At 42.8% G+C, this 10816-nt stretch overlaps 1 protein-coding gene across 1 annotated transcript; it reads left to right on the top strand.

The window, feature by feature from the left end:
• Positions 1-812: 812 nt before the first annotated feature.
• Positions 813-10664, top strand: LOC310710020 (cytochrome P450 2J4-like). The gene is made up of 9 exons (XM_083510358.1): positions 813-1324; positions 2163-2325; positions 4192-4341; positions 5002-5162; positions 6428-6604; positions 7137-7272; positions 7922-8109; positions 8959-9097; positions 9796-10664. The coding sequence occupies exons 1-9, from the start codon at positions 1124-1126 to the stop codon at positions 9969-9971; spliced, it is 1491 nt and encodes a 496-aa protein (XP_083366484.1). The 5' UTR covers positions 813-1123; the 3' UTR covers positions 9972-10664.
• Positions 10665-10816: the final 152 nt, after the last annotated feature.

The raw sequence follows: 10816 nt of genomic DNA, 5'->3' as shown, positions 1-10816 counted from the left end.
TCCTCCGGCCTCCTTAGCCATTGGTTATAGCTGTTGAAATCACCACTGGTCCAAATGTGTCAGGAACAGAAGTCATCCTCCTTAGTAAAAGTTTTAAATTTCTTTATTGACAGTGCTTTGATTTGCACTGCCAGAAACGCCTTCTTAGAAATCTCCGGAAGGAAGGTAACCTAAAAAGGGGAAACAGGAAGGAAATATCATAACTCTTCCCCCTTGGTATAGTTACTCATTAAGTCATCACCTTGCCTATTTTTGGGCATGATAGATAACAATACCTGTGGACTTTGCCCTCATTTCCTGTAGGAACATTAGCCACGCGGGCGGGTGTGGTAACGTGGCTCTCGCTAGACCTCCCAATAGCTGAGTTGCTCCTGCTTACTGGGAGGGGGGAAAGCAACATGACGGTGATGTTGGTGTGCTGTAAACACACTGATGGGGCCAATCCAGAGCTCCTGGCAATGCATTTGTATTCCACAAAATTTCCCCCTTCTACATGGTCTGCTACTGGCTAAAACTGTCTTAGTAATAGAGGGCTCTCCATTGATCCCTGACTGTTGACCATACAACCTAGAGCTGTTGGGAGTTGGAGACCAAAAACATCTGGAGAGGTGCTGGTCAGTCTGTTGCCAAAGCAAAATCTAACGTATGCAATACTGAACAGAAGGCAAGCAGGGTGACTTCTCTGGCTCCTTAGGCAGCAGGCAGAGCTGCTGAAACTACCACTGGTTCAAACATGTTAGGAACAGAAGACATCCTCCATAGTAAACATTTTAAATTTCTTTATGGACAATGCTTTGATTTGTAGTGGCAGAAAACCCCTTAGAAATGTCATGAAGGAAAGTATCCTTTACTGTTTCACAAAAGTGAAAACAGGAAGGAAATATTCTAATTCAGGAAGCGGCTGTTCTCCACACTCTTCCCTGCCCCCTTGGTACAGTGAGTGATTAAGTCATCTCCTTCCTGCCTCTTTGTGGGCGTGATATATAATATATGCAAACTTTGCCCTTATTTCAGGAACTTTAGCCAAGAGGGCGGGTGTGGCTGCTGTAGCTGGAGCCGCATAAAGTTTCCCTTGACACAATGCCGTCTGGGCTGACATAAGAACACCTAGAAGGGTTTGAAGATGTTGCTCCAGCTGCTCTCTGTCCTCTGGGAGGCCTTGTCCCTGCAGGTTGTTCTGGTGTTTCTGGCAACATTTCTACTTATTGCTGATTATAAGAAACAGATAAGCCCAAGGAATTACCCCCCAGGGCCCAGGCCTCTTCCCTTTCTGGGTAGCACACTACATCTGGATTTCAAGAAGCCTCAGATTTCAGCACGAAAGGTAAGGATGGAGGAAAGAGCTTTAGGGTGGTGTGGGACGTTTCTCCCTATAAGGTGCCCAGCCAAGTGGGCACAAAATTGAGAAAATCTATTGGAGGGTGCCAGATTTTGGCCTCGCTCACCACCTAACAGCTATTTGTAACAAACCTGTGTCCACAACTGTCATTTGCTTTCTATGGCTTTCTATATTGTGGGTGTGCATGTAGGTACTTACATTGTACATAGGTACATAGGTACATTACATGTAGGTAGGTACATTGCCCTACCTTCACTCCCCCTTTATCTTTGCAACAGCTTTACTACATGCAAATAAGCAGCAACTCTTGTGAATAGATTGCAGGTGGAGGGTGGAGGGGGCCTGTCCATTTACAGCCCCTGGAAACCATTTGACAGCAATCAAAGCTTCCTTATGCCATATTTCTTTCTCCCTCTCCCTCCAGTCTGCCAACAAATTAATATATAATATATTAGATAGGATATTATATATTCTTCCTCCATCTCCATTCAGGTTCTAGGGCTGCTCAGTGATACTAATACTCCAGTGACACATAATGTGGCATTTTTGTGCTGATGGCAAGAAAGATCAGGGAGAAGAACCTGGACAAAATTGCAGTAAACTGTAAGGAAGATTCAGAGGTCTAAACTGGGAAAAAACCTATGTTGTGTGGAGTCCCCAAACTACACATGCATTTGCACTTTATAGTTTTGACAATTCAGGCAGTGGCTCTGTTTTTTATATACAATTATATAGTTATGTTGATACATCTTCTCCTGATAGTATTTTGTCATGGACTTTGGCTAGTACAATAAAGCTTATTCACCTTACTGTCTCCATTCAGCTTGCAGAAAAATATGGCAATGTATTCGGCCTTCAGACTGGAAACATAAGGATTGTGGTTGTTAATGGATTGCAGCTGGTGAAAGAGGCTCTTGTCCATCAGGGAGAATATTTTGTAGATCGACCAAAATCCCCTGTTCTTGATAAGATATTTGGGTCACTTGGTAAGTTTCCTTTACTATGGTCAATGATTTAGATGATTAAAATTGCTTTTTAAATTATATGCACTGATTGTACAACCTTTTAGATTATTAGATGTTTTCTTAATTTAGGGTTACCAGACGTCCCCGTTTCCAGGGGACAGTCCCCAGATTTGTGAATAAGTCCCTCAACAAATTCCATCCCCAGAATGTCACCGGATTTCATCTAATGTCCCCAGGAAACGCAGCCTATTGGAGCAGCCTCCCAACATCTGTGAAGATAGGCTTCACGCTGCCTATCAGAGCTTGCGTGCAAGCAGGAGGGGGCAGGGATCTCTCAGTTAGGCAAGGGGAAGCCTCCCTTCCCAGCTAAGGGATCCCTGCCCCCTCCTGCTTGCACGAAAGTAGGTATGGGATTGGGGCTGCTACGATGGGAATGGAGGCATCACGCTGCCCGAGCCTCACCGCCGCCACTGCCGCTCTCGGCCCTCCTTCTCCACCTTCCATTGCTGACCCACCGTGCACCACCTCCCCACCCACCCCCACCACGAAAGAACCAACAACTCAGGGGCTGCCTAGGTTCATGGAGAAAGGGATAGAAGCATAGGAGGAAGGGGAAACATGGTGGTTGAGGTCAAGGCAGCAGCGGCCCCTCTCCCACTGCCATCACTGCAGCATCAACATCCTGAACATGTTGTATGTATGTATGTATGTATGTATGTATGTATATATTTAAAGTGTCCCCGGATTCATTGAAAAAAATGTGGTAACCTTATCTTAATTCACTTTTGCATTTCTTGCATCTTTAAACAAAAGTAAACTAATAAGATTTGTCATAGATGTAGACCTGCAAAACTAGATTAACAGCTCACAGTTCAGTGTTGGGTGGCAATCAGAGTCTGGCCGTGTAGTGCATCAAACAGCTTGTCATTATTGGTCTGCAATTGTTAGAGGTGGAGGAATATGGGAGTTTTTCTTTTATTCAGTTCCTCATTTATCTGTTGTTCAGTTTGCCACACTTCTACATCCAATAATGCTTCAGTTAATGTATTGTTTCAGGCAGTGAGAATGAATTAAAATTGCATTAAATTGCACCTGAGCTGACTTTCTGCCCCATCCCTAGTAGTGATGGAATAATATGCTGTCGTTAAGCACTGTATGGAGGCAGCAGGTAGTATCTTTTTCACAGCCATTTTTGAGTCCACAGCTGCCTTGACCAACTACGTTCCTTCCATGGTACCCCTGTGGGGTTCAGGAGCCCAGTTATGTCACCCCTTGCCTGCAGAGCTGGCAGCCTCTCACCCTTTTTTGAGCACTCTCCCTTGTGGAGTGTTCCCTCAGCCTTCTCCCCTCTCCTTGGGAGTCCTCTAGGCAGCCACTGCTGCCCTCCTCCTTCTCTGACCTTCCCCACCTCCTTGCCAAAGAGAGCTGCCTCCTCACACTGCCCCAGAGGGTTGCACTCTGGTTGCAAACCACTGAGCTAAGACTTCCCTGTTATTGTGTCCATTTAGGAAAGGGAGGGCATTGGGAAGTGAAACAGGTCCAGTTCAGAGGTCACTGTCCACAGATGCCCAACATATAGACCTCCAGGTATAGGGCAGTATATAAATTCAAACAACAACATATAGCAAAAATGTTATGCAAATGAAACAGCAAAGAGAAATATGTTAATAGTGAGCAGAACCCAAGTGGGGATGCAGCATGCTGGAACTCATGTCAAGTGGGCCTGTGGCCAAGGTCCAGGTCACATTTTCAAATGCCTTGCAGTCTTTCCAACATATTAAGTAGGAAAGCAGAATAAAGGGAAAGAGACAGGAATCCATCTTGGAATTGAAAGGACTGCTAAATCTACTTACTTGCTGTACGTACTTATTACTCCTTCCCATCTAGGGCTGGTCTTCTCTAATGGTCTCAACTGGAAACATCAAAGACGGTTTGCCTTATCAACACTCAGAAACTTTGGTTTGGGCAAAAGGTCTTTAGAAGAAAGAATACAGGAAGAAAGCCGTTACTTAAAGGAAGCAATAGAAGCTGAGAAAGGTGAGAACCAGAATCAACAAACCTGGGGCATATTTACGCTGCTATTTTCTATGAACAAGATCAAAAATACATTAGCCAGGGTGCGAAGCTCTTTAGCATTATTTCTTCACGCAAATGTAGCACTGCTTGGACTGGAATGACCCTGTGATGTCAAAGGGGGTGTTGATAGGAAGCTCTTTGTGGTGCACAAAAGTTCTAGTGTGAAGCTTTGTGCTGGAACCTCAAGGCCACTGAACTAGAACAGACTTAAGAACAATGATGGAGTGTTTGGGCTGAGAAGATGTGCAGATTTTGATGATTTGACAACCAACATCACAAATAGAATAGGGTTTGAAGTGCAATCATTTTGGTATATTTAGGTATATACTATCTTGGATACTGTCCGTACCCTTTTTGACAGCCATTGTTACAGAATAATCCTTACTGTGGAATAATCCTTGTCTATGGAGAATATAAATGCTCACTTGAAGATATAAATGGGCCGCAGAGTCCTGGGTGTCCCAGGTTAAATTACAAGATATAATGTTAATACGAAATGCTTTATTTGGCTAAAACAAATCCTGCCTCATCAACATGCAACCACTTTCCCCACTTTGTCTTTGTTATATGGAAGCTAGAAGCACCCCAATTCCTTCTGCACCATTTTCTCTCTCTCCCCAGGGCAGCCATTTGACCCTCACTTTCAGATTAATAATGCTGTTTCAAATATCATCTGTTCCATCACTTTTGGGGACCGCTTTGAATACCATGACAATCGCTTCCAGAAGCTACTGCACTTGCTTGATGAGGCATTGCTTCTTCAGGGAAGTGTTTGGAGTATGGTAGGTCTTCTCTGAGTTCTTTTGCATATAACCACAACACAATTGCTTGGGCTCCAGTCACATTCCCACATTATTGTTGACTGTGAAATCATTTGCTTTGGTCCTCCTTTTTCTTCATGTTCAGATTTCTGTTTTTCCTGTATTCAAGCATCTTGTTCCATCCATTTTCCTTTGCCCCCTAGCATTGTTTATTAAAGCACTGAATATGTAAAGGTTGGGATGTGTTCAGTAACATAAAGTGGGAGGCCAAATCATGTGTTACAGCACAGATAATATTTTTATTGGGGGGAATAACATGTGTGACTGAATAAAATCTCTATGTATGTGAACAGAGTGAGGCCATCACAAATGGTATACATAGAGTGAGCTCCCATTGTTCTGCCCCAGCTTCTGACAACCTAGGAGTTCAAAAGCATACCAGCACAAGTATATAAATAGGTACTGCTGTAGTAGGAAGGTAAACAGCATTTCCGTACACTCAGGCATCCATCACGGTGACCCGTTATGCTGGAAGTGGTTTAATCATGTTGGCCACATGACCCAGAAATCTGTCTGTGGACAAATGCCGGCTCGTTGGCCTGAAAAGACAGATGAGCGCTGCCACCTCATAGTCGCCTTTGACTGGACTTAACTGTCCAGGGGTGCTTTACTTTACCTACATGGACTAATTCTACACACACACCATTTCCAATCTGTGAATTGACACCCCATGCAGATGCATAACATTAAAGGGAAACTCTACATATTCATGACATGAGCAGGCATTGATACATGCAGTTTTCGAAATGGCAATCATCTTCATAGGAAGTCGATCAGTGAATTAGAAAGTGTGCTTGCAGAAATCAGCAACATGATGCCATTTAATCTGCAATCCATACATTTCTAACCAAGAAGTGAAGACATTGCTATGGTGCAGTGGCGTAGCATGGGGGGTGCAGGGGGGGTGGCCGCACCGGGTGCAACATCTGGGGGTTAGGGGGTGCAAATCCACGGGTTAGGGAGCGCAAATCCACGGGTTAGGGGTTGCAAATTACTTGCCTTGCCCCGGGTCCTGACAACCCACGCTATGCCCCTGCCGTGGGGTCCCATCATAAGCAGTGGTGAGTACAATATTTGCTCTGATTCCAAGAGAGTCTGCCATCTTTGAGCCTGTGCACACCAGCCTTTATTTCTGCTAGCCTCTTTCCCATGACAAGAGCATGATGTGAATGTTTTTGGAGAGGGCTTTCCCTGCACATACATGATATTAGTGTTTGTTTCCTCAGATGTATGATCTCTTTCCCTATGTCATGAAATACCTGCCGGGGCCACATCACACACTTTTTAAAAAATGGGGGCAGCTGAAATACTTTGTGAGAGAAATTATTGAAAAACACAAAGAAGACTGGAACCCATCTGAACCCAGAGACTTCATTGATGCCTACCTAAATGAAATGGCCAAGGTAAGAGATGAAAAGGATAGAAGGTAGATATAATTTTGATAATAAAATGATAGTAGCAGAAGGCAGAGAAACAATTTTAAAAACCAGAAATAACCATGTGGCCCATAATGGCTGACCACATTTCAATGTTTCCATTGAGTTGATTATTCTAGAAAAAACAAATTTCTGCATATGCATGAATATGAACTCATGTATTTTGTGGGGAGACAATTCTCCATTCTTTCACTGCTGGGATTTTACCACTTGTCAGTGGTGAGTGAGAGCAAACAGTTGACATGACCAAAAGAATCATTGTAGTAAAGGCCAACCATTGCCTCAGTTGTCTGAATAAACCTCCTCTAGGGCTTTGGCGTCCTTGACCAGAACAATCCCAAACTTCATGCCAGCATCAGTGATTCGCAGGACTGTTGTCTTGACCTTCCTAGATGCAGGATTAGAGTCTCTGAATCCCCTAGTGATCTCTTGACTTGTGGGTCTGACAGGATGGTGTTTTTAATGGCAGCTTAACTCCTTGGTGCATTTTTGTTTTAAGGAGGATTCTGTTTCCAATTTCCATGAAGAAAACCTTCTACATTCAGCACTGGATTTATTTCTTGCTGGAACGGAAACAACTTCTACAACCCTGCGTTGGGGTTTGCTGTATATGGCCATTTATCCAGATATTCAAGGTAGAACTGTAGTTGGCTCATTACTTTGGGTTGTACATAACAAAGGCCTACTGAAAGCAAACATCAATATATAATCTTATCATTAGATGCTGAAAAGGTCTTTGACAAAATATATAAACAGAATATGGTGGCTGTACTAAACTAATGGTGGCTGGATTTCCTTTGGAATGCAAAAAATGGATTAAGATATCATATGATTCACCCTCATCTAGAGTAAAAGTAAATGCCATGTTTTCTGCTACTATAGAGGAGCTAGACGGGGATGTCCACTTTGACCTTTGTTTTTCAATATTTGCATGGAACCCTTAGCTTGCGCTATTAGACAACATAGGTACTATTGATCTATGGAGAAATACATAATTCAGTTTAATACAAATTGGTTTCATCTGCAGATGATATTCTTTTGTTTATTTCTAAATCCTCATTTGCTGATGCAGATCATAGGTGCCTTTCCTAAAATATCCGGATACTCTGCTGACTGGTCCAAATGAAAATGGATTCCAATAAGTGAAAATTTGGTTACTCATCCATTTAAGGAGTATCAATTCTGTATCTGCTCAAATCCGTTAAATATTATAGATGGGCCATCCCTACAGATCTTAGAAAAAGTCTATCCTTGTGCTGATGGGAGATTTTATTTTGCTTGCAGCAAAAGTCCAAGCGGAAATAGATTCTGTGATTGGCCAGTCTCGCCAGCCAGCGATGGATGACAGGGACAGAATGCCATACACCAATGCAGTTGTTCATGAAATTCAAAGAATAAGCAACATTATACCTTTGAATGTGCCTCGGCTGACAACAAAGGACACTACACTGGCTGGGTTTCATATTCCCAAAGTAAATGCTAAGAAGATATACCTTTCTCATAAGCCGTTCCTCTTCTCTTGAGATGTGAAAACTTGATGCCAAAGTTCTAAGTCAGGGATAGCCAGTGTGCTGCTCCCAAGATGCTGTTGAACTCCTTCTGCTTGAGCCAGCATGGCCACTGGGCAGGGTCTGGGGTGTTCTTTGGGCACATCAAGATCTGGAGTGGAGGGAAGGGGTTATGGCTAGATAGACTTTGGGTTCTTTCCAACCCCTAGCAAAAAATGGATTCCAAGCGCAGTCTGTACCATTTGTATGGATAGCTAGTTACTTTCTTTTCTTTTCACTTTTTAAAAAAATGACCATTACTAATAACCCAAACTGCAACACCTGGCATCTGGTGTTTCCTATCCTACTTTGAATATACAGTCATACCTCGGGTTGAATATGCTTCGAGTTGAGCGTGTTCAAGTTGCGCTCCGTGGCAAGCTGGAAGTAATGGAGTGCGTTACTTCTGGGTTTCGACGCTTGCGCATGCGCAGATGCTTAAAATGACGTCACACGCATGCGCAGAAGCGGAAAAAAGTGATATGTGCGCATGTGCAGACGTGCCGTCGCTAGTTACATTTACCTCTAGATGCGAATGGGGCTCCAGAATGAACCCCGTTCGTATCTAGAGGTACCACTGTATTTTAAAATTGAACCTGTGTTTTTGTGAGATGCGGTTCAATTAATTACTTAATAATGCATAAAAAATATCCCATTCAAAACATTCTTTCTGAGTTGGACTTGGCTTAGTACTGCAGTAGTTGCACAGATCAAAAGACAAAGATTTCTTTGCAAGTTTTAGTCTACCACTTTTCTCTGCTTCTTCTTTGGCAGGACACTATATTACTTACCAACTTGACCTCACTGCTCTTTGATGAGGATGAGTGGGAAACACCCAATGTGTTTAATCCTGGTCATTTCCTACAGAATGGTCAGTTCAGAAAAAAGGAAGCGTTCCTGCCATTCTCTGCAGGTAACAAATGTTGATGGGTGGCTCATTAGAATTGCAACAGAGACTGCATGATGATGGCTTGGTTGCTGGGAGTCTGGTGTATTACAGGGTACAGCACCCTATTGGGGCCAGTGGTCACGTTTGGGATTGTGAGGAAGTACTGTGGATGCAAGTCACAAAAGGACTACTATAGGAGGTGTGAAGTTACACAAAATGGTGTTAATACACTCCCCAGTGTGGATTTTTGAGGGAATAGTTTCAGAGCTTTCTCAAGTGCCCTAAGTTGGAGAGGTGCTCCACCAGCCGTTGGGTAGACAGCAGCTGATGTATTTTTTCATAGTTTCCCCACGGAAGAGAAACCCACTTCCATCTTGAACTTGGGGAACTGAGCTCTGTTTGCCACGCCCTTAGCAAAGTTATATGCAGATTAGGGAGATTCCTAATAAAATATTATTGAAATTTATCTCATATGCAGTTTTGGAGGGAAAATAAATTCATGTAACTGAAATATATCTATTCCAAATTCAGTAAAACCATGATCATATTTGTTCAGTGTTCCCATTTGCTTGACTGAGAAGTAGGAACTACTTCTATGTTTATTTTGCAACAACATAATTACTTTTTAAATTATTTGATCTGCCCATGTTATTTAAATTGTGCCACTCAGTGGAGAGCAAAAGCTCTCCACTGTAACAGTCTTTTTCCTCCTTGTCTTCTAGGAAAGCGAGCCTGTTTGGGAGAGCAGTTGGCGAGGACTGAGCTCTTCATTTTCTTCACTGCCCTAATTCAGAAGTTCACTTTCCAGGCTCCAAAGAATGAGACTTTAAGCCATGAATTTAGGATAGGTTTGACCGTGTCTCCCCTGCCATACCGGATATGTGCATTCTCTCGCTAAGGGGACTTACTTTATGTCATTGCTGTTTCTTTAAAAATTAGGATTTGTTTATGGTGCAGGAACAGATCTATGGTTTAATCCTAATTGTGTTTAGCCAGAGTTCAGTAGGGCTTAACCCAGGTGAGTAGGGTTGGGACTGCAGCATGTTCCTTTAAAGCAGAGATTTCCACACTTTTTAGACACACATCATTTCGCGACACAATTATTCAGTTTTAATAGCAAACCAGAGGTTAAAGTAACCCCTTACAAGAGATACGGACATATATCATGCAACACCCCTGAACACTGCAGTCGACACACTAATGATGACACATGCTTTGGAAAGCTCCGCTTTAAAGCCTATTCAAAGCACATTTGCCCCCTCAAAGAATTTGGGCAACTAGGGTTTATGGGTACTTGGAATTGGAGCTCTCTGAAGGATAAATTCAATTTCCGAGGATTCTTGTGGGAATGTGTGTATGCAGATCATAATGATACATTGATGAGGATCCAAATTCCATCCTCCCACTTCTTGTTCTGGTGTGTATGTCTACCCACCATCCCATTATTTTCAAAAAATAATAATAATGTCCTGGCTGTGGTGAAGAAAGGGCATTCCTTTGTTTGTAGGAATCTGTGTGCTTATGACTCAAGATAAAATCCTAATGCAATTCCTTCCTTTGTTTATAAAATAAAAAAAACGTTGCTTGGAAATTTTTGTTACATTACCAGTTCATAGAACCGTAGACTCATCGAATTTTGCAAGGGACCCCAAGTGTATTCTATTTCAACCCCCTGCAATGAAGGTATCTTTTGCCCAGTATTGGGCTTGAACCCATGAACCTGAGGTTCTTGCTGTTGTGTAT

This window comes from Podarcis liolepis (genome assembly GCF_965112155.1).
Source record: "Podarcis liolepis genome assembly, chromosome: 6".
Lineage (NCBI taxonomy): Eukaryota > Metazoa > Chordata > Lepidosauria > Squamata > Lacertidae > Podarcis > Podarcis liolepis.
Note: the sequence above shows the minus strand (reverse complement) of the source record. Positions and strands in the feature narration are given on the sequence as shown.

Coding starts and splice junctions, on each gene's coding strand:
- LOC310710020 (XM_083510358.1), top strand. CDS start 1,124: ATGTTGCTCCAGCTGCTCTCTGTCCTCTGGGAGGCCTTGTCCCTGCAG. Junction 8,110..8,958: donor CTGGGTTTCATATTCCCAAA/GTAAATGCTAAG, acceptor CTTCTTTGGCAG/GACACTATATTACTTACCAA. Junction 9,098..9,795: donor GTTCCTGCCATTCTCTGCAG/GTAACAAATGTT, acceptor CTTGTCTTCTAG/GAAAGCGAGCCTGTTTGGGA.